Genomic DNA, 23,906 nt, shown 5'->3' with positions numbered 1-23,906 from the left:
TCATGGCTTTTAGTACCATTTACACACTGATGAGCCATGAATTTCTATTTCCCAGCCTAGACCTCTCAAATATACCCCACATTCATATATTTAATTGCCTACTTAACATCTCCATCTATATGTCTAATAGGTATCTCAAATTAAACATGTCTAAAACCTGGTTCCAGTCTCCCCCCCCCCCCCCATCTGCTCCTTCTGCACAGTGCCCCATCCCAATTAAGAGCACTTCTATCCCGCTAGAAGTCCAACCAATCTTGGGATTATCCGGGACTCTTTTCTCTCTCCCATCCCAGAACTGATCCAAGAGTGAATCCTGTTGGTTCTCTCTGGACAGAAGACCACCCCTCCCCACTTCCTCTGCCACCACAATCCAAGCCAACTATCTCTTGCCTGTATCATTTACCATAGCCTCCTACCTTGCGTCCCTGCTTTCCCTTTTGCCTCCTTCAGTTGATTCTCAACACAGCAGACAGAATGATCTTATTAAAATATAAGTGGACTCTGTCACTCCTCTTCTCAGAACCTGCCCCCGGCTTCCTGTCTTCTTTAAAGTCCAAACCCCAACTGTTGCCCCAGAGGCCAGCACCATCTGCCATCAACCCCCTCCCTGGCTCTCTGACTCATCTCCTGGTTCAGTCTCCTCCCCTCTAGTCGCACCGGCCTCCTCACTGTTCCTCAAACGCAGAGAGCATGCCTTGTGCATTCACTGTGCCTTCTGCCTGTCCACTCTTCTCCCTCATAGCCAAGTGGCTTACTTTCTCATCTCTTCAGAGATTTGCCCAAATGTCACCTGCCCAGTGAGGCTTTCCCTAGCACCTTGTTTAAAACTGCACCCCACCCCCAGCTCCCAGAACCCCATGGCCCCCTGTCACCCCTTAATTTTTCTCCATCAAGTTTATTACCACCTAGCATTCTATGTATTTCACTGATCTGTTGTCTGTTTTCCTAGAATCAAGATTAGTGCCTGGCACATAATGGGTGTTCATCAAATATTTATGGAACATATGGATAAAAAAGAGAGACAGACAGATGGACACTAAAATTAGGAAGATGTTTCCCTTCCTTCTTTTTTCCTAAGTCAGCAATTCTAATCTTTTTTTAGCTCATGGACTTCTCTGAGAATCTGATGAAAGCTGTGACTCCTTCCCTACCTCCCACCACTTCTGAACATATGCACAAAAGCTGACATTCAGTTCAGGGAACTCACAGATAGCCAAACCTGGAAACCCACCTAAAAACTGCAATATGAGAGATGCTGCTCAAGCATGTGATCGGTATGTCCCATTAATTCTGGGTTATTGTGGAACCGTGTTAAACCCAGGAATCTCTCTCCCTAGCATTTTAGGTTTCTGAGTGAGGTCCAGCCGTAAAGCAAGGACTTGCTCACCGGGGCTCCGCTTGCCAACTCCTCAGCAGAGTTCTTCTGCATAAGAGTGGCAAGGCCGGCGAACCTGCGGCTGCTGGTCGTGGTCTCCAGGTTGTAGAGCTGCCAGAGCAGGGAGAGACAGCGCACCCGCTGCTGCAGGACTGCCAGCTTCTTCTTACTGTGAGGAAGCGCAGAGTGATTAGTGTGCCTTCAGTCTGCACCGGTGCCCAACTGTCCCTCCCCACAAAAATCCAAATCTACTCATCAGGGGACCTTCTACAGACTTTCAAACTCAGAAATGCTCCCAGGATCCCATTACTTCTAACCCCATAAGCCTTTTGAAATCATCTTTTTTTTTTTTTAAGTAGGCTCCACACCCAGCATAGGGTGTGATTAACAGTCATGTGCTCTACTGACTGAGCCAGCTTAGGTGGTCCAAGATGACTGGAAAAATTCAGAGAAGTATTTTTAAAAAGTTCATTCTTTGAATTGCTATTTTGAATAGATTTCCTATTATTACAGCTCAATAACTGGGTAGCAATTTAATATTTTTATATAGAACAGAAATAATATTAAATTGCTACATATATGTAGATATGCCTATGTGTATGTTTGTATACACACATACATATGTGTATCTTGATTTGAAAGAGACAGGGTAACACGTATCTTTGTTTGAAAAATACAGCGTAACACCATGCTTCAAAAAGAAAAGAAGTCCTGGGACACCTGGATGGCTCAGCTGGTTAAGCGTCTGACTCTTGATTTTGGCTCAGGTCACGATCTCACAGTTCTGTGAGTTTGAACCTTACACTGGGCTCTGCGCTGACAGCGCAGAGCCTGCTTGGGATTCTCTCTCCCTCTTTCTCTGTCCCTCCCCAACCATACTCTCTCTTTCTCAAAAAAAAAAAAAAAAAAAAGTCCTCATTCTGCTACATTTCATTGGCTCAGAGAGTAAGGTAGAGAAACTAGGACTGTTATATGCTTGAAAAGCAGAGTCTTAGGTCAATATGGGTAACACTTCAAGTTGGGTCCTAGTTTAGTTCTCTGTGATCATAAAGGGACCACGATGACTTGGCCAGGTTCCTCACTTCTCACTAGGGTTGCCTGGAGATCGGCTGAGTGAACAGGAACGCCAGTATTTTTCCAGGAATGTTTGTAAAAGAACACCAAACCAGGTCCAAGGGAAACTCCTTTTCAGCAGTTGAAGGCCTTGCCTGGCCAATTTTTTGGCTAGGGTGATCTGTCCCATGTTGAAACATACCTGGAGACAGAGAAAATGAGAAATGGTAATGTAAACATGGGAAGAGTACTACGGATGAGGCTCTGGACTTAACACACTGGCTCCTTCATTTGGGGCCATTTGGGTACTTGGGCTGCTGAGGTGCTGGAGTGAGTGAACCACAGCAGGGTCTGGTTGCACTAAGGAGCACCAGGAGGACTGTGCACGCGGAAAGGAGAAAACAGGATTGTGGAGAAAACACACTCCTTTCTCATGTCCCACATGTTTGTCAGTGAATAGAGGAAGGCTGTGATTTAGAAAGTGATACTGCCAGACTGAGATGGGACTGTCATTTGAGTAGAGACTCAGATGCTTCAGATGCTATTGAATGGATCTGAAATATCACCAAATTCTTTCTCTGTCTTACTAAATAGTGCACCCACCACTGTGTATTGGGGGCAGGTGCAGGAACTGAAGAACCGTGAGGTTATCATAGCCTTCACATTTTAAGACTAAACGCTCCGAGAGCCTATGGTGATTCCAGAACAATCTTGGGAAGACTGCACAATAACTTCTTCTTGTAAAGGGAAAGAAATAATTATTTAACATTGCTTCAAAGACATCTGGATTGAAACACAAATAATGTGGAAATCTCTAATAATTCTTTTTGGCATTCACAGGCATTACACATGTCAGGTAAGGTTTATACTGAAATTAGTTTTTATTTAGTTTTCTTTTTTAATTTTAAAGCTCAGCTCTCTAAGAAAACACCCCCCATGGTTTTATGAAGCTATTATGTATAGACTGATAATTATGCCAACACCTTTTGCTCTGTTATTTAATAGTAGTGAGGCTGAGAAAAGTTGCTGAGCTGTCCTGAGTTATTCTTACACAACAAATAAATTTACTCCTATATGTCCTTTGTAAATAAAGTGTCTTATGGCATGCTTTCCCCAGAGTTTCTATTTGTTATACAAATCTCATTCCCTGGGGAAATCTGATATGATACAGAATGATCTATGAAGTATATATATTTCTTTAAGTAAGATGTAGAATGGGACATAGAGAGCTCCCATTTGTATGTAACAAAGGAAAGAGACCATTTACATTTATGTGTACCAAGGTAGAGTACATAAAGATACATAATCTGGGGAGGGGACACAGTAGCTGAGTGATGGGGTTGAGGGGGTACTTTCAAATATATGTTCTTTTTTCCCCCCTAGATTTATTGAGATGTAGTTGACCATAATATTGTGTAAGTTTAAGGTGTACAACATGATGATTTTTATTGAGATAGAACATATAATGTATTAGTTTTAGGTATTCAACATAAATTTTTTTTCTCGATGAGGACTTTTAATATCTATTAGCAATTTTCAAAAACATAATAAAGTATTGTTAACTATAGTCACTATGCTGTATGTTACATCCCTAGGACTTATTTGTCTTATAACTTGAAGTTTGTACCTTTTGACCACTTTAACCCAAATTTTGTCCACCCCCCCCAAACTGTCCTAAAATTAGTTTACATATACTCCATTGAGCAAAGGGCATGAATAAGCAATTCACAGAAAAATAAGTGACCGATAAACCGATAAAAATAATGTACCTTATTAAGAAATACATATTAAAGTACAATCTAACTTTCATCTACGGATTAGCAAGTTAAAAAAAATTTTTTAACGTTTATTCATTATTGAGAGATAGAAACTGAGCATGAGCAGGGGAGGGGCAGAGAGAGGGGGAGACACAGAATCTGAAGCAGGCTCCAGGCTCTGAGTCGTCAGCACAGAGCCCAACGTGGGGCTCGAACTCACAAACCATGAGATCATGACCTGAGCCAAAGTCGGACACTCAACCGACTGAGCCACCCAGGTGCCCCGGATTAGCAAGTTTAAAACAGACTGGTAACATCTGGTGCTAGTAAGGATGTGAAGAAATGGGGAAAATTGGATTTGATAATCAGACAGTTCCCATCTTACAATGGTTTGACTTGATTTTTTGACTTTATAATGGTGTGAAAGTGACATGAATTCAAAGAAACTATACTTTGAATTTTGATCTTTTTATGGGTAGCAACATATGATGGTATGACACTCTTGTATGCTGGGTGGCAGCAGTGGGAGCACTCCCAGTCAGCCCCAGAATCATAAGGGTGAACAATCAATGCATTTACACTTCTGTTTTTCACTTTCAGTACACTACCCAATAAGTTACATGAGATATTCAACACTTTATTATAAAACAGGTTTTGTGTTAGATGATTTTGCCCAACTATAGGCTAATGTAAGTATTCTCACCCAGTAATGTTTAAGGTAAGCCAGGCTAAACTACAATGTTTGGTAGGTTAGGTGTATTAATTAAATGCATTTTCAATTTGTGATGGATTGGGTTTGGCTAAATGATATTTTCAACTTATCATGGGTTTATGGAGATGTAACCCCATCATAAGTTGAGGAAAATGTGTCATTTTGACGGACAATTTGGCAATATATTTATTAAATGTAAAATCATTCATCTTCCACCTTAGCATTTCTACCTCTGGAAATTTCTCTTCTAGGAACATTCTTACAAGGGAAAAAAAGAGCTATTTACAAGAATATTCACTGTAGCAATGTTTATAGTAACCTCAAATTAGAGACAACCTAAATGCATATGAAGAAGGGACTGATTAAATAAAGTTCGATACATGCATACAATGGATTACTTGGCAACTATAACTGGATGTGTACCAACATGCAAAAATGTTCATCCAGTCTGTACTGTTGGGAATATAAATCAACTGCAGATGAAAGAGAATGTAGGATATGATTCTATTTAAAAAATAAGAGGGGCGCCTGGGTGGCTCAGTCAGTTAAGCATCCAACATCGGCTCAGGTCACGATCTTCCAGTTTGTGAGTTCGAGCCCCGTGTCAGGCTCTGTGCTGACAGCTCAGAGCCTGGAACTTATTTTGGATGCTGTGTCTCCCTCTCCCTGTCTCTCCCCGACTCATGCTGTCTCTCTCTCTCAAAAATAAATAAAACATTAAAAAAATAATAAAAAATAAAAAATAACAGAAAATAATAATGATATGACCATGTGTATATATTTGGTGGAATTTGCACCACATTATTAACCATGCTGGGGATAACATGGAGGTCTTTTCACTTTCTACAAATTGTGTATTGCTAGGTTTCAAATTTGTTAAATCTATTATCACATTATCACACTTGTTATTGCATACAAAAAACCCCAGAGAGATCTTTAAAAAGAAATAATAGCGGAACCCTCAAGGAGAAATAACTCAAACTTCAGGGTCACCCCCTGCCCTCACCTCTGATCGAAGACAGCAGAAAGTGGCCTCCTCAAACTGACAGATCTTCACCTTGTGCTTTTTCAAAAACGAGAAGGCTGAAGGCTGGCCCAGAAGACTGCTTGCCTTCCTCAAATAAAAGAAGGCCTCCAAACAAGACAAGGGATGGAGAAACAGAATTAGGATTTGGGTGACGCTAGTGGTGCGATTAGGATGAAGGCTGGAGTAAGGTTGTGCTGAGGTCAAGATGTGAATTGGAATCAGGGTTGGGTTCAGAGTTATGGGGAGTGGACGGCACGTGCAAGTCAGGGGCAGGGCCGGCAGCAGTTGGCACTCTTGGACTGGCACCTTCCCATTACCTGTTTTCTCCTAACTCCCTTCCAGCTCCTTTCTCTCTCCACTTTCCTCCGTTTTTCACCCAAGTTCACTCTGACAGTAAGAAAGCCCACCCAAACTCCCCAGGTGCAAGGGATCGGCTGAGGGGCAGGGAGCAGAGCTTGCTCACCATGTAATTATCTGACAGGTCCAAGGAGGCAGCGGCGGCCTCCAGCAGGTAATAAAACGCACATGTGGCTTCTCCGATGACCAGGCAATGCCGGGTGAGGGGTGAGAGCACTAACTTCAGGATTTCCTCACAGTGACAGGGCTTTGTGGTCAACATGTTTTTCTCGGGGCTGGTCTGAGCCAGCTTCCTGTTCACCTGATCCAGGAACTCTTCCTCTGTTCTTTGTGGAGAGAAGATAAACTGAGAGTGGCCGCAAAGCAGCCACTCTTCTCAGGCATCCCCAGGTCTCCGAACCACTTTTTCCAGAAAGCTTTCCTTTATAACTCATTAATTCTATGTTTAGCCTTCCCCTCCATCACTCCACGAGTTTTTGAAAATCAGGGACTTGATCTATTATGTCAAAGCCCTATTAGGGATTTTTTAAAAAAAACCTAAAGTCAATCTAAGTACCTCACAAACTAAGTGGGGAAACAATCACATTGAAGAGTAAACTAACAACGTATGAAATAAACACATGAAAATGACACAAGGCAACAAGCAATAATACATGTCTATTAGCATATCTGAACTTTGTCATAGCACATTTGAACATTATTTTACACAACACCATCTTATCCTACAACGACCCTTTCAGACAGGCAAAAACTACCTTCCTTTTACCGATGAGGAAACTGAGGCTTGGAGAGCCTGAGTGCCTTCCGAATGACCTCACAGCTACTGAATGGAACCAAGACTAGAGCTCACTTCTCTGACTCCTAGTGCAGTGAACTTTTCACAGGCATGAGTTCAAAAGAGTTTAGATCTCTCTGAGATGGACATATGGGAACTGAGGAGGGCTTTGAAGAATGGCGAACACTCTGATAAGTAGGAGGATGTGGAAGCCACTTAGTATTTCAGAAAGGGGGGATTGTGTGAGTAAAGATATACAGGTTGAGTGTGGGAAGAATTCATGTAGAATACAGATTTTTGTTTGAAAACCATAAGAAATCAGGTTGGATAAAAGGACAGAAAACTCCAGCATGGCTGGTGAATTCAAGGTAGGGATATTTAAAATTGATGGGCTAGGCATTAGAATGCCAGGAGGCACGTGATTAGGAAATGTAAATTCATTTTAATGTCATCCAGAGCCAAACATAATTGAGAAGGCAAATTTTTAGTGGAGAAAACAATCTGCTATGTGTACAATGCATTTGAAAGCCATTAAATGAAGTTTTTTCTAAACATTAAGAAATAATTTCCCCACAAAGAATCAAAAATTGCCTTTCCAATTCTGTTAACTTGAACTCTGGGCTGAGTACAAGGCTCACTACTCCTGGGTGGTCAGAAGCCTTCCTGGTCTGCAGTTGAGGTGAGTGCCCCAGGTTAATAGTCACCTGTGTCTCACTTCCCGGCCCCCCACACCCACTGTCAGCATCTCCCTTTACCTGCAGTGTTCACGTGTGAAGGCCTCCTGATTTCTGCATTCTTTTGTCTGGAACTGAAAACTATCTGCAGGGAAAAAAAAGATCATCTTTAATTATCCATCTTTGTATTAACTGAGACATTTTGAATTCCTGACTACCTCTCCTCTGCAGCTTAGTTCATGAGCTAATTGCCTCCCCCATCGTTCAAATGGTAAGGTTTAGTATCAGCCTACACACAAAATATGATGGTAGATTACAAATTCCTTAATCCTTCAAGTAGTAACTCCTCTCAAACTTCCCAAACCAGTCCCTAATTCTATTTGCTAGAGAGATGAATAAAGAATATGTCCATCTGGTTTGATGGCTACTGCTATTTTTTTAAATATTTATTTATTTTTGAGAGAGAGCAAGTGAGCAGGGGACGGGCAGAGAGAGGGGGGTAGAGAGGATCTGAAGCAGGGTCCGTGCTGACAGGAGAGGCCGACGCTGGGCTTGAACTCACAAACTGTGAGATCTGAGCCAAAGTCAGACGTTTAACTTACTGAACCACTCAGGCTCCCCGATGGCTACTTCTAACAGAAGAAATCCTTGAATACATGCGTATAGAGTTTATGACCAGATGGCAGTGGGCCACAGAGCGAGGCCTAGTGAGGAAAATCATGAGGGCACAAGACGCCGTAGTCCACTGGAGTCTCAGTGGCCAGTAGGGGTTCTCAGCTTTACCTATCTGGCCTTAAACAGCCTTTATCCCTCAGATTTTGACTCTTCCTCTGCAGCTGCTTTCTCACAGATCAAAAAGCAAAAACTGGGATTGATGTGGAGATATTACCATTAGGGCTCAGAAACACTGCTGGCGGGTTTGAAAGGGCACCTCAGAGAATTGTTATAGGGAGGACTTGTGTAAAGTAAAAGGACCAGTTGTCTGATTATTGAATGATGTCAAAAAGGTAGGGTAAAGTAAGGCTAAGGAAACCAAGGAACCTGGGGTTTGGCAGCATTACCACAATACACAGTTTCCAGGGGCACCATCACATCCTAGCATGATTAGCACCCTCTAGATTTGTGTAGTACCTGGTCTTCACAGCCATGCACAGAGGCCCTGAGTGTAGGAAGCATCCTCAGGGTTTGGTTGTGCTGGGAAGGTCCTGAGCCTCTCTCATACAGACGGACCAGGCTGTGTAACCTAAAGCTGACACTGACCTCTCAAAAGGAAAGAGTCATATAGGAAATATGAATAATAGAGTAACTTCTTCACAATCCTAGACCAGGACATTCACTGTTACTTTCCTCTTTTGTCCTTGGAAAGCACAAAAGTGCAAATGCCCAAAGAGCTCATCAGCCAATGACCAATTTTTCCAAGTCACCAGTGTACCTTCACAGTCATCAGAATGTATAGCTAGAACAGACATTAGGGTAACAGATTATCTCCTGATTTTAGTCCTTTACTACCAACAATTCACCATCTCTTCCCTACCCCTCTCCCCTGTCAACACCAGCTTCTATCAAAGTAGAAAAAGATAAGATCTGGTCGGGGCTTGATGGCTGTCTTCAATTATGGAAGAAGGCATGACTCGATTTGCATTTCCTTGATGATCAGCGATGTTGAGCATCCTTTCATGTGTCTGTTGGCCAGCTGTATTTCTTTGGAGGAATGTCTACTTATGCCTTCTGCCCATTTTTTAATTGGATTTTTTGCTTTTTGGGTGTTGAGTTTTCTAAGTTCCTTATATATTTTGGATACTAACCCTTTATCAGATAATGCCATTTGCAAATAACTTTTCCCATTCCGTAAGTTGCCTTTTAGTTTTGTTGATTGTTTCCTTCACTGTGTGGGAGTTTTTTATTTTGATGTAGTCCCAATAGTTTATTTTTGCTTTTGTTTCCCTTGCCTCAGGAGACATATCTAGAAAGAAGATGCTATGGCTGATGTCAGAGAGGTTACTGCCTGTGTTCTCTTCTAGGATTTTTATGGTACCAGGTCTTCACATTTAGGTCTTTAACCCATTTTGTTTATTTTTTATTTTTTTATATAATTTATTGTCAAATTGGTTTCCATACAACACCAAGTTCTCATCCCAACAGGTGCCCTCCTCAATGCCCATCACCCACTTTCCCCTCTCCCCCATGCCCCCATCAACCCTCTGTTTGTTCTCCGTATTTAAGAGTCTTTTATGGTTTGCCTCCTTCCCTCTCTGTAACTTTTTTTCCCCCTTCCCCTCCCCCATGGTCTTCTGTTAAGTTTCTCAGCATCTGCATATGAGTGAAAACATATGGTATCTGTCTCTCTGCCTGACTTATGTCACTTAGCATAATACTCTCCAGTTCCATCCACGTTGCTACAAGTGGGCAGATTTCATTCTTTCTCATTGCCAAGTATTATCCATTGTATGTAAAAACCACAACTTCTTTATCCATTCATCAGTTGATGGACATTTAGGCTCTTTCCATAATTTGGCTATTGTTGAAAGTGCTGCTGTAAACATTGGGGTACAAGTGCCCCTACGCATCAGCACTCCTGTATCCTGTATCTTGGGTAAATTCCTAGCAGTGCTATTGTTGGATCATAGGGTAGATCTATTTTTAATTTTTTGAGGAACATCCACACTGTTTTCCAGAGCAGCTGCACCAGTTTGCTTTCCTACCAACAGTGCAAGAGGGTTCCCGTTTCTCCACATTCTCTCCAGCATCTTTTAGTCTACTGATTTGTTCATTTTAGCCACTCTGATCAGCATGAGATGGTATCTCAGTGTGGTTTTGATTTGTATTTCCCTGATGAGGAGTGACATTGAGCATCTTTTCATGTGCCTGTTGGCCATCTGGATGTCTTCTTTAGAAAAGTGTCTATTCATGGCTTCTGCCCATTTCTTCACTGGATTATTTGTTTTCCAGGTGTGGAATTTGGTGAGTTCTTTATAGATTTTGGATACTAGCCCTTTATCTGATATGTCATTTGCAAATATCTTTTCCCACTCCATCGGTTGCCTTTTAGTTTTGTTGATTGTTTCCTTTGCAGTGCAGAAGCTTTTTATCTTGATGAGGCCCCAATAGTTCATTTTTGCCTTTAATTCCCTTGCCTTTGGAGATGTGTTGAGTAAGAAATTGCTGCAGCTGAGGTCAGAGAGTCTTTAGCCCATTTTGAATTTATTTTTGTGTATGGTGTAAGAAAGTAGTCCAGTTTCATTCTTTTGCATGTTTGCTGTCCAGTTTTTCCAAAACCATTTGTTGAAGAGATGGTCTTTTTCCCAATGGATATTCTTTGCTGCTTTGCCGAAGATTAATTGACCATGTAAGTGTGGGTTCATTTCTGAGTTTTCTATTCTGTTCTATTGATATATGTGTCTATTTTTGTGCCAGTAACAGTTTTGAGGACTACAGCTTTGTAATATAACTTGAGATCCAGAATTGCAATGCCTCCAGCTTTGTTTTTCTTTTTCAAAGTTGCTTTGGCTATTTGGTGTCTTTTGTGGTTCCATACAAATTTTATGATGGTTTGTTCTAGCTCTGTAAAAAATGCTGCTGGTATTTTAATAGGGATTGCATTAAATGTGTAGATTGCTTTTGGCAGTATAGACATTTTAACAATATTTGTTCTTCCAAGCCATGAGCATGGAAGGTCTTTCCATTTCTTTGCATTATCTTCACTTACAATCAGGGAAATGCAAAGCAAAACTACAACGAGATATCACCTCACACCTGTCAGAACGGCTAAAATCAACAACACGAGAAACAACAGGTGTTGGTGAGGATGTGGAGAAGGGGGAACCCTCTTACACTGTTGGTGGGAATATAAACTGGTGCAGCCACTGTGGAGAACAGTATGGAGGTTCCTCAAAAAGTTAAAAATAAAACTACCCCATGATCCAGCAATCACACTACTAGGTATTTACCCAAAGAGTACAAAAATAATAATTCAAAGGGATACATACATCCTGATGTTTACAGCAGCATTGTCTATAACAGCCAAATTATGGAAACAGCCCATGTATATGTGGTATATGTATACAATGGAATATTAGTCAGCCATAAAAAATATGAAACCTTGTCATTTGCCATGACATGGATGGAGTTAGAGAGTATTATGCTAAGCGGGATAAGTCAGTCAGAGAAAGATACATAGTTTATGATTTCTCTCATATGTGGAATTTAATAAACGAAACAAATGAGCAAAGGGGAAAAGAGAGAGAGAGGTGATGGGCACTTGTGATGAGCACCAGGTGTCATATGGAAGTGTTCAATCACTATATTGTACATTTGAAGCTAATATCACACTGTACATTAACTGGAATTTACATAAAAACTTCAAGAAAAAGGAAGGTATAACTCTGAAAAATTGGTGAAGTTTCAAGAAGGTAGATTTCACCTTGATGTAAGAAGCTTTCTAACAGCTGTTGGCAATGAAATAGGCTGTCCAATAACTGAAAATGTTAAAACAAAAAAGGATGAACACTCATTTAGGATGTGGGAGAAGGGCTTTGGGAAACACCCATTCACTAATCCAAACTTCTTCAAGTAACTAACTCCTATTTATCCCTGAATTCTCACTTCTGGCATTATTTCCCTCACGGGAGAGTTCTCTCCTACTCACTTCTCAGACTGGGAGAAGGGCCCCTTCTCTACGTACCTCTATGCCTAGGTATGCTATTTTCATTGCCTTTACCATCCCATATTGGAATTCTCTATTTATATATCAACCCCAAAACTGGTAATTTCAGGGACCCAGTCTTATTCATTTTGTATTCTTAATTTTAGATGAAGCATCTGATACATACAAGGGCCCCATATATGTGTACATCGTTGAATAATTATAATAATAAAAAAAACAATAACTAAAATGTATTGAGCACTAACCATGTGCTTGGCACTATTCAAAGCACATTATATATATTTTAACTTATTTCATTCTCACAGCAACTCTATGAAATTGGTAATTTCCCCCAATTAATTGAGGTTAAGTAACTTGCCCAAGACTGCCACCCAAAACAAGCGTGATCTCTTTTTAACTATGGGCTTACATTTTTCTTATTTCTGGTGCTTCAGGGATAAATGGATCTTTCTGCCTGTTTTTCTCCCTAATCTGATTCCACCTTTTGGATAAAGAGCTCTACGTACATGAATAAAGAGAAGCACTGCCCACAAGTCCTCTTTCTGTCCCCTGGGTTTACCTTGGGGAGAAGGCAGCTGCAGTCTGTCTGTGATCACCTGTGTTAGTACTGAGCCAGTATCTTTGTAACTACAGAACCGGGAGGTCCCACTGCAGCTCTTAGTAGAACAGATGGCAAAACGGTGGAAGGGGACAAAGTCCCCGCCATGACAGTTCCCGCAGCGGCAGGCCAAGTCTCGGAGAAAGCAGGCACATTCGAGGTGCAGGGCTATCTGCTGTGCCCGGGGCCACAGCTCCCACGCGGCTTCCCGTAAGAGCGGCACTCCAAATTCTAGCACCTCTGTCTGAGGTAGGGATAGTTCCTCTTGTGGACTGAGAGGAGAGTCAGCATCTGAAATACAGGAAAATCCAAGTCTCCCTTAAAGGCCTTTTATGCTATCAGTAGAAAACTCCCAAGCACATGCTGCTAGTTTATAAGAAAATTTTATATGTAATTCCTCTGTACAAAGTATATTACACCAATCTGAGAGTGGCATATCTAGTACCCAGTACCACAGAGAAGAAAGGATCAGTGGTATGGAAGTACACAGAATAGATTTCTTAGTTGTTCTTCCTAAACTGAGTTTTACTACAAATTACTATAAGCATCAAGTCATCAGAAATGCTCTATTCAAATATAAGGCCCAGACTATTTCAAACGCAAAGGGAAATTGTGTGTGGAGTGTATGTGCTTTGGATAGTCTATGCCACAATTTTATTCTTTCATGTGGAGAATTCAAGATTGCAAGCCATTTAATGTATATCTGGCTTTGTTCATGACTGTTTTGGTACCAGATGTGTTTATTTATAAAATTCAGAACAGTTTATCTTTTTCTTGTAAATTTCTAAAATTAGGAATAGTTGATCCTTTTTCTTATTATTTATATCTAGAAGGCAATAAAGGGTTATAATAAGATTTTCTGAACTAAAACACAAATACTTAAGACATGGGCTTAACAAGGAGCTAGAATTCTTGGAATTAAGACAATTTGGAAAAATACAGGTTATTCACTCACTATAATCATGGCTCCTTTGTGACTAAAATGACCACTTTCCCCCATTTCTTAGCCATAGTTTTAAGAGACTGAGGCCCGTGATATAGGATACTGATGTTGTTGCTGAACACAGATATTCCCTCTTAAGACTCTGTGCTCAGGTGAGAAAAAGGAAGCAGCTCTTCCTCACCAGACTTTTTCTTCTTCTCCTCTTTGGTTTGTTCAATAATCTTGATAGAGGTAGGCACTAATATTGACTCGGCAGGAAGCTCTTGACTCTTGTTGAACCAGAGGAACACATGAATATCCACAAGAACCTTCAGCACCTGAAGCAGCTTATTTTTATCCCAGCCAGGCAGGAGGTGCTGCAATAGATCTATTTGAAAGGAGTGACCAATGACTGCAGCACACTTAACCAGCAACTGCTCCTCTGGGCTTAATTGATCCAGCTGGTTTACTGCTATTTCTGGGGGGGAAAAGAGCAATGAATGAGCTTTCTACAAACACAGGACACGTTGTGTTGATAATCTGTTCACTTAAAAAAAAAGGGCTTGCTTTTTGTCCTCCCCCTTCCACACTCAGTCTAACCTCTTAAAAGAGTCTTCTCTCCAAGTCCTTATTTGCCCTCATTACCCATTCATTGTTCAGCCAACAACAATAATCAGGTTTTCACCACACCACTGAAACTGTGCTCTCCGTGGTCACCAAAACCTTTTGTTGGTAGACCCAAAGCTGTGCTCTGGATCATTCAGCTATGTTAACAATTCTTCCCATTTTCATGACTAGTAAGTACCCACCCAGACCCTTTTTTTATTACTGCCCACTAAAAGTGGGGGCCAGGCTTTCTGATCCCAGGACTCACCTAAGAGTAAAGATCTTAACTAACTCCAAGCATAATAGCAAATCTCTCCATATTCTGACCCATACATAAGAGTAGTAGGTATTGAACCAGTAAATCACCAAGCCCCAAATCTTGGAATAATTCGAAACCTTTTCTTTTCCCTAACAACCAATTAGTCACCCACTTATCTTCCTTCTAAATGTTCTTGTATGTTTCCTCCTAAGCAACTGTAGTGTAAGTAGTCATTTCCACCTGGATCACTAGGATACCCTGTTTGGAACATCTCCAATTTCCTCTCACTCTTATCCCAATAATATATTAACTAGCAGTAGAATCATGTATATAAAGTACAGATACAATTATGTCAGGGCCCCTTTTTAATACTTTTATAACTTATGTGACCTTTTACAATCTAGCCTTGGCATTTCATTTATGCCAAGGCTTTGCTAAATGAGCTATTTGTTTTGGTTTACAAGTTAAAAAATCTTTTTAACAAATCCCGTGGACGATACTGACCTTGGGTTAACTTTTCGGCTGTTTCCTAGGATCCTGATTAAATGAGAATGCCAGCTAAGTTATCAGGTAACACTGCTTATGCTAACAATGATCCCTGATTGGAAACTGAATTTGGACTAGGACAACTGTGAATAAGCTATAAATAACTGGTGGTAAGCCAGTTCTAGGCTTGTGTGTATTAATTCTTGTCATAGGTCATGTCCCTTGCAGATCCTGGAGTCTATGCCTGTGGGGCTGTTATAAGAGATACTAGTTCCTAGTTGGGACATGGGGCTTCTAAGCACCCATCCATCGTGGCCTCATTCCATCACACCTAAGCTATTCCTTGAGGCTCCAGAGAATAGCAGTAGAAACTGCTGTGAGGACTTCCACTAAAGAAATCCTATATGATGCTGTTTTCTGACCTGTATGCTTCTAAGTTAGTAAAGTCAATGCCAAGTGAGGCCTGTTGTAGTTGTAGGACTGTAAACTATCGAGATGGACCTACAGACACCAGAGTGCTAGCTTATAATAGCTAACATTCACTGAATAGCTATTATGTATGATGACTAATCCCCTTAAGGTAGGGGCTATCATTATCCTCACTGGAGTGATGAGAAGACTGAGGCTTAGACAAGTTTATCTGAGCATTCATAGCCAGTAAGTGGAGGAGCCAGTAGCACCCAGGTTTTTCTGATACCAGAACCTTGGCTCCTAACTAACTAGCAAGGTGTTCTGTATTGCTGTTTCGTATGCATGTCTTATATTCTCAATAAGATCATACTGGACTTGAAGGCAGCCTTATTCACCATAATATTCCCAAAGAGTGCTTAATATGGTACCCTGGCCACAGACACTTGAACAGAGCATGAAATAAACCCAACTTCCTCATTTCTAAGAAGAACATCCCTTGTCTGACTATGCCTACTCAGATCTGATGGTTTCTTTATTCTTTATCTCAGCAGTCATTATAAACTTACTTTCCACTTTTGATTAAACTCTTCAGTAGCACCATAGATTTTCTTAAATCTTGGCCACATTATCTCCCTTGCTTACTGCCTCCTCTAGCACAGGAGGGAAGGGAAACACAGGACATAATTTTTATTAAATAACGAGGAGACTGTTCTCAGTCATTAGCCCCAGGGAACAACAGGCTCACTCAAGTAAAATATGGCTCAAGTAGCATTACAAGTCTCTCAGGGGCTCTTTGGGCAGTGCCGGAACTTATTTCTAGAAGGCAGGTTTCTTTTTTCTGAAGAAAAGGAAGCTCACATGACAATGAGAGACCTATATTCAATCAACCACCAAATTACTAAGTGCAATGACATCTGTCATTGGCTCACTTGAGGTTTTCAAGTGACCTGCCTTTTAATAATGGTGGGAGAAGCACGGTATCCAAGTTCACATCATCCTTGACTGTGCAGATATAAAGTTCCTGGTCTTCAGAGCCAGCAGGAGGAATGCTGTACATTGTGGATTTCACGGCATTGGCTGCAGGAAAAGAAGACTATAACTGAGGACAACACGATGCTCAGTGACTGTAGTTTTAAAGGCACAAAAATACAAGAATTTAGTCAAGAAACTAACAGGATGAAGATAAAAGAGCATTATGTTTAAAGTGGCTTACCCCTCCCATCCTGTTTTCGATTTTCTCTTACAAACTGACAACACTTTCTGTACAGTATGGTATCCAGCATTCTCACTCTTCCTGTTTACTTTCTAGTAGCTCTCTCTTCTATTACATCACAGCCCTAGGATGCCTTTCCAGATTTACACATGCTTCACCCCTTCCTCCTCTCTCACCCTCCTCCTTTCTCCCATCCCCCATCCATCCTTCTCATCAGTAATGTGCAATTCTCTATTGAACTCTCCTGCTTATAAATCCTCTTCTCCTATCCCACCTCCTGGCTGCTCAAAAAGGAACTATAATATAGTAGATGGATTGACTCCATTAAGCTCTCTGAGGCAGGCCAAGAAGGCTTAATCTTGCTTATAATGCTATCAGGGAATAGAATAGGCACATGTCTCATAAAGGTCTGGTGATGCCATGTCAAAGAATAAACTCCAGCAGTTGGACCAGGGTAGAACCCTGGAAACTAAGCTCACCTGAGAGGGTCTCCCACTTGCTGTTCTCCTCCTCCTTTTGGAGATCATGAAAGACCAATATGTCTTTAGAGAGAAGGTCCTGGCATAAGACCTCACAGTAGAGGGGGTTTCCAAAGCACCTGTGAAGAAGGTAGCTGTGGAGAGGTAAGTAGGGGATTGCTGACTAAAGATGCCTACTTGAAGAGAGCCAAGCACAAGGGTATTTCATACTGAGGAATATTTCTTCTTTTTTAAAGTCAGCTCTTGATGATATACACTAACAGAGGTAAGCAGCAGCACAGAAATGTAAAAAGAAAAATTGATTGTTTTGACATGTATTTTAGCAGCAACTTTTCTATTTTGTTTCCATTGCTGTTAAAAAGAACTAACAACCCCTTACCAAAGAGCCCCAGAAAGTGGCCTGACCACATATAAATGACACGTTAAGCAAGCCATCCAAGTCCTAGCTGTCTTGTGAAAACCTGGATGGATAGCTCAGGGAGGTAGCCCTTTACTGGTTTACTAGGAGACGGTCTATCTTTAAATCTGGCCTCATTACGGTTACTAATGACATTCTCTCCCCCAATTCTGGTAAGTGAGACGTGAGCCTTCTCACTTACATTATGGCACTGACTCTGCCCTTAATGAAGCACCCAGCTAGTCCTAGCCACTCACATCTGCAGCTCTTGGGGGATGCTCACCACCCCCAGTTCCCAACATGCCATTCTCAACAGTGAGGTCGCTGCCAACTTCAAAATGGGCACAAGGACAGCTTGAGAGCTCTGCAGGAAGTGCTGGGCACAGTCACACAGGGTGATGGTAGGGGTCAATGTCATCACCAAGATGATGGGCACAGAGGAGAGCAATGTTTCCAAAAACTCCCAGGAAGCTGCATCCATATATTGGGCTTCGTCAATGAGGAAAACCAGCGGTGTTTCCCTCACTGCCTGAAAATAATAGCAAAGAAACAATGATAACCTCTGAGTAGAATGAAGTCACCTGATTTTCAAATTTCACCATGAATTTCCCAACAGCAGTTTAAATAAAATGTTAATACAGGCTGGGGTTTCAGAATAAAATGTGTCCTAAGTCCAGGTAATATTTTACTTCACAAATATAAAATATAACCATTGTATCTAATTTCTAAAGCAATGTACTGAGTTTCTTTGGACAAGAAAATACTCTTACTGAAAAACAAAATAAACATCAAAATATTCTCCAAATCAAACTTGAAGCTTTCAAATATTTAATTTTGGCAAAGGCTTCAAACTGTGTGGGAATGAATTCATAAGACTTTATATCCACAATTTCCAAACCAGGCTGCACATCAGAATTACCTGACTGCTTGTTAAAACTACCAACCACCAGGTCCCACTTTAAAAAAACATACTCATTTTTATCCACATTCCCCACTCCCCTGCTGCAGCAGGTACGGTGTTTACTGTAATACTTTTGTTTGTATTGTGTTCTTATAAAATGTGCATCATTGTTTTGTCAAGCAAACTGTTTTTATGTAAATGCTACTATATTACAGATCTCATTATTTCTCTCCTTTTATTCAGGATTATTTTTAAGACCACTCTGTGTTGCAACGTTTTCATCTATCCCCTTACTTCTAAACTTCTGTATTACACTCCCCAGTGTTCATCCACGAGTTCATGCCAATACCTCCCTCGCCTCCACAATCACTGCAGTGAGCAGACTCCCTGGGACACAGATCCAGGAGGGGAAGCATTAGGTCTAGAGGATGCATGTTATTAAAATTTGACTAGTTACTTCTAGGCTGATTTCCAGAATGATGGTATCAGTTTCTGCTCATAGATATTTTTGACTCTGTAACCTGGGTTAAGGCTTGAGTGTATCTGTAATTAATAGGAGGTAAAACAGCTATCCACTTGCGTTTAGAAACTACTGTTTTAAAATTAACTAAAATTTCATTAAGAAACAAGGATCAGGGAAGAGCAAAGCATTTTTCTTGTATGCTGTACAACAGGATCGATTCAAGGTTAAAGATAGATACAAACAATGAAGATATCAACAAATAGGCAGGCCTAAGTCAAGGTGTGCTATGGAGAGATTAAAGTAAGTACAAACCATCTCCACATAGTAAGAGCTAAGGGTATGTAGCAAAAGTACCCACCTCCTGGAGCACTTGAAAAAAACATGCCTTAACCTTCTTTTGTCTGGTCAGGTCATCCATGTGCGAAACTTTGAAGGAGAAGGGAAACTAACCAAGAAAATTATTCATATATTAGCTTTTGCAGTGACAATCTAATAAAAATATACAGGTTCTCCAAAGGGAACAGAAAATGATTCTATCTTGAGTGAGAATGCGTTTCTTCTATTGGACTGGGCATAGGGACACAAATCCCAATCCAACATCAATATTTAGTTCAAAGAGTAAGATGGAAAATCCACTGGCAGTTTTGGAGAGATAGCTCCTCTCCATACCCAGACTCTGGCAAGCCCTTAAAGGGTCATGGCTAAGAAGTAAAGGGACAGGTTGGACTCAGTGATGTCACTTTGGACAGCTCCAGTACCCCAGTTATTCCAAGCATACCAGAATGAATGAGCACATGAGACTTGTCAGAAAGAACTGCAACGAGTATCTCCTAACATTGTGCTAGGCCTAGGCACATGAGTTACCATGGACCTAAGAGTCAAAGTTAGATTATTCCTCCACCACTTTGGCAAGGGTGAGTGAGGGCCTCGGGCAAGGCCTAAGACAGGGCTATGCTACGGAATTGGAGAAATTTTCATTTTCTCTATTTTCCTTTAGACAGAATGCCCTGTAGGTTTGGCAGATGAGAAGTGATGGAGGATGAATAAGAATTATAGACCAGGGAATTCTTAGCCTGCTTACTCTTGGGTACCACATAAATCCTAGACCACTGGAAGCTTCTGAGATTCAGATGCTGGTTCAAGTGACATACTCCATGGTCAGGGTTAAAGAACAAAACATTGCAACCGGCTTGAGAACACATGGATACAATTGCTGGGGATGCTCAACTGGCCAGTATCACCCAGACAGATTTAGCATTCTCACATTTATACTGTGATCTCTTATACTACTTCCTTTAAAATGTATGTGCAAATCATATAAAGTACTATAATTATCATTTCACGGGCGAAAAAATTTAGGCTCAGACTAAGAGATCTGTGCCATGACATATGATTAGTATTGGAGTCAGTCCTAGAATCTATTCTTTTCAAAAAAGAGAAAGTCTGGGTTTTGGTGTTCAAGGGATTTCAAATCTCAATCCTGCCACTGCTAACTAAATGTTCTTAAGCTATACAGATATGGCCTAAGGGCATTAGATTAGAAAACAATTCTGAGTCCAACTATTCATCAAAAGTAACATCAGTAATCCAATTCGGAAAGCCACGGCTTTCATTACCTTCACAAAGAAGAGGTCATTAAAAAGACAGTGAAGAGGTTCCTCCACCATCCCACAGAGCTGTTTGTGTAGGCACTCCTGGCGGTAATAGGCTGGACATGTGTCAATCTCAAAGAAGATGGCCATGAGGGTCTGGATGGCATAGAAGCACTGCTTGAAATCTGTTTCCTTCAGCTTCATTGGCAACACCCTGGTGAATGTCACTATGGTCACTGGGAGTCCCTTGACCCACAGAGAGGTTACGCACTCCACCAGCCCAAGGATGCTGAGTCTAATGACAAAAAAGTCTCACCAACAAGAGAAAGGAGCCTCAAGAGAAGCAGACATTCAACCAGAAAGCAGGAGTCTTTACCTGTGTCCTTCTTTCTGGGCCAGGAAGTTTATTTCAGCCAACAGCTGACTTTTGCCATAGCCTTTTCCACCTTCATACAAAACTGCGTGCCCCTTCTTCTGGTGCAAACACCCCTGCTGTGCCATTCGAAAGGCTTCCAGTTCTTTTTCCCGATCTGAAGAGAGACAGGGAGTACCTAATACTCCTGTGCTTTTTGGTAGACACTCTCTTATTTATTTTGCAAAGGTAATTCTCAGAATGGCTTCTCCCCTAGAACCCTGGGCAGAATCCCATTCTTTGATGAGGTTTCACATCTCTTTCCATAAAATCAACTCTGGACTATACAGAAGTGTGCTGGGCTTGGGGGTTCGCTCCGGAATTTAAGTAACAACATTAAGAATAATTAGACATCACATAGACATGGGAGCTACTGTATCTTCTTAGCTTTTTGTAAAAATTTCCATTGTAACAATTTAGTCCTCAAAGTTGGTCACTGCTATGTAAAGATAATAACCTAAGAGATACAAATTAAGACAAATATAAAGACAGGGAATACACAGTGTGGGACTTAACAGTCTTGTTGTTCTCTTTCCTGTCTCATGATGAGGAATTTCCCTCTAAAGATGATCCACAACAAGCTGAGCAGACCTCAACAGCCGAACTCTGACTTACAAAGATTCTTACTAAATGTTGGTACTTCTCAAGGCACAGTGAGAAGACTCCATCTGAAGTGTAAACATTCAGCAAGGAAAAGAAATGGCAAGACTGCTTCAAAAAGAACATAAATTCACTAAGAAGGCTGCTCTCTACTTTTTTAAATACAGGCTTAGAAGCATTTTGGTCTTGCATTTTTTTAAAAATCACATTTAACCGTCAATAGCTGAAAAAATACGAATTAAGGTAGGAAAGAAAACTCACCTAACAAAGGGTGATTTTTATGTCTCTCTCTGGCCAAATGTCTCTTCCCAAACATTCTGGGAAAAAGGACAAAGGGAAATGTGTCTATTAAAAATAGATTGGGATAGACAGAATATATATCTCTAAGTAGATAGAGAACAATTTGTGCCCATCAGCAAGTACCTTCAGATAACTAAAAAGGCCCAGAATTCTATATAAAAGAGTTTTAAAAAATTAAGCACCTTTGGGAGGAGGTAGGGGGGAGTTATTGATTGTTCCAGGCTCAGAGAAGTAAATAAATTGTGAAGTACCCAAAGGAAAAGAAGAACATCCAGATTAGTGACCTACTGAATTCTCTTCCTGTTGGATAGCACTATAAAAGTTCACTGAGGAACTAGCTAAGAGCTAAACAAAAAAGCTAAAGATCTCAGACACCAAACCCTCCTCTTATGTCTCTTATTCCAGCAAGCCAGGACTAGAAGCATCTTTCTTTCTAGTTTCATACAAACACTGGTTATTCCTATACCCTGATTGTGTAAAAGAGAGGAGAATAAACTATCACATAATGACACTCACATACATCTTCTATGGCCAAGGTACTCATACATCTTCCCTGGGTTGGAGATGTTTTTCATCATTTTCTCTGGGAGCTTCTTGAAGTTGTAAGCAGGTAGCATGGATCTTAGATATGTTACCTCATCACAGGACACCAAACCTGGATAAGCAGTTATCATTCTGGCCACAAGGCTCACCTTTGGGCCAATAACTGTGTCAGGGAGACAGTAAAGGATAGAGAATTTTTGGACCATCTCCTCTACAATCATCCCCTAAGTCACAGAGGTAACAGGCCAATGTCCTATTCTACCTGTATATTCGTGTCTTGCTACTGCCCCAATCACACCACAGAATACTGGTCCATTGGTGATACTGATGGAAACAAGCCTGGGGATCGGAAAAGCAACAGTGGGTAAGTACAGTTAGAAGCCTCCAAGTCAGGCACTCGATCTGTCACTCCTCAGATCAAGATGTCTAGTTTTAGAGCTCAGAATAGAAAAGGTCAGAGACTGCTGTCCGTCTACATCATATGATGCATACAAAGAAACAAAATAGTCCCCATACTCAAGGAGTTTTAGTTGGGGAGCTATTATCAGTAGAAAAACTAAATAAAAATACCTTAGATCTGTTAGATCGTTTATATATGTTTTATATGTTTTTTGAAGTACTTTCAAATTGATTACCTCATCTGATCCTTTGAGGGGTAATTAACAACAAATACGTGAGGTATGCAGGGCAAATACTTTAACCCCATTTGACAAACAAAAACATAAGCAAAACCCACAACTGAAGGAGCTAATTAACTTTCTTAGAGTTACATAGCGGAAGTCAATAGTAGAGTCAGAATGAGAACTCAGGCCTCGTGACTCCTAGACCAATGTTATTTCCTCTATACAATGCTGCCTCAAATAAAACTCCAAAATTAAAAGTAGATCAAAAGGTTATCAGTACAGGGTTAATGGATCAAATAATGCTAGAATGTCAGAGTAAAGGAATAATCAGAAGGTCAGGCTGTTGATGGAAGCCTTCTGGAAGCAAATTAGTTTTTGGAATGTATTTTAAAAATGAGTAATATTTTCTCATTCATTCATTCATGCATGCATGCATAGGTTCGTTCATTTAACAAGCACTGACAAGTATGGATAGTACCAAGAACTGGCCTAGGTGTTTAAAATACCTTGCTCTGGAAAAGTTTAGTGTTGGGCAGAGGGAGGGTGGTAGAAATTGAGGGAGGTAAAGAGACAAATTTATAAGTTAGCAAGACAAATACTACATATTAGAGATCAGTACAGCAAATTAACAGCAAACAGAATGGATGCATTAACTCACACTAGAGAGTTAGAAAAAGCACTCAGAAAGGAGAGGACATGACTGGACAT

At 40.8% G+C, this 23,906-nt stretch overlaps 1 protein-coding gene across 24 annotated transcripts in view; it reads right to left on the bottom strand.

Annotated features, from left to right (window-relative positions):
- Positions 1 to 23,906, bottom strand: part of LOC101090105 (adenylate cyclase type 10-like) — a 51,227-nt gene that overhangs the window by 4,517 nt on the left and 22,804 nt on the right. For 22 of the 24 annotated variants that reach the window (XM_045057507.1, XM_045057500.1, XM_045057508.1 and 19 more), the window contains 16 exons: positions 22,838 to 22,914; positions 22,549 to 22,738; positions 21,994 to 22,049; positions 21,097 to 21,271; positions 20,745 to 21,015; positions 19,487 to 19,573; positions 18,022 to 18,293; positions 17,368 to 17,501; positions 16,627 to 16,752; positions 14,116 to 14,391; positions 12,953 to 13,282; positions 7,812 to 7,875; positions 6,388 to 6,607; positions 5,904 to 6,029; positions 2,458 to 2,630; positions 1,388 to 1,544 (listed from right to left, as the gene is read on the bottom strand). In XM_045057507.1, the coding sequence (XP_044913442.1) occupies positions 1,388 to 1,544; positions 2,458 to 2,630; positions 5,904 to 6,029; positions 6,388 to 6,607; positions 7,812 to 7,875; positions 12,953 to 13,282; positions 14,116 to 14,391; positions 16,627 to 16,752; positions 17,368 to 17,501; positions 18,022 to 18,293; positions 19,487 to 19,573; positions 20,745 to 21,015; positions 21,097 to 21,271; positions 21,994 to 22,049; positions 22,549 to 22,738; positions 22,838 to 22,914 (2,734 nt within the window). The remainder of the gene's footprint in view (positions 1 to 1,387; positions 1,545 to 2,457; positions 2,631 to 5,903; positions 6,030 to 6,387; positions 6,608 to 7,811; positions 7,876 to 12,952; positions 13,283 to 14,115; positions 14,392 to 16,626; positions 16,753 to 17,367; positions 17,502 to 18,021; positions 18,294 to 19,486; positions 19,574 to 20,744; positions 21,016 to 21,096; positions 21,272 to 21,993; positions 22,050 to 22,548; positions 22,739 to 22,837; positions 22,915 to 23,906) is intronic. The other 2 variants (XM_045057504.1, XM_045057501.1) reach the window with 2 other exon arrangements.

This window comes from Felis catus, chromosome B2 (genome assembly GCF_018350175.1).
Source record: "Felis catus isolate Fca126 chromosome B2, F.catus_Fca126_mat1.0, whole genome shotgun sequence".
Taxonomy (NCBI): domain Eukaryota; kingdom Metazoa; phylum Chordata; class Mammalia; order Carnivora; family Felidae; genus Felis; species Felis catus.
The sequence above is the reverse complement of the archived record's forward strand: the minus strand, read 5'-3'. Positions and strand labels throughout refer to the sequence as shown.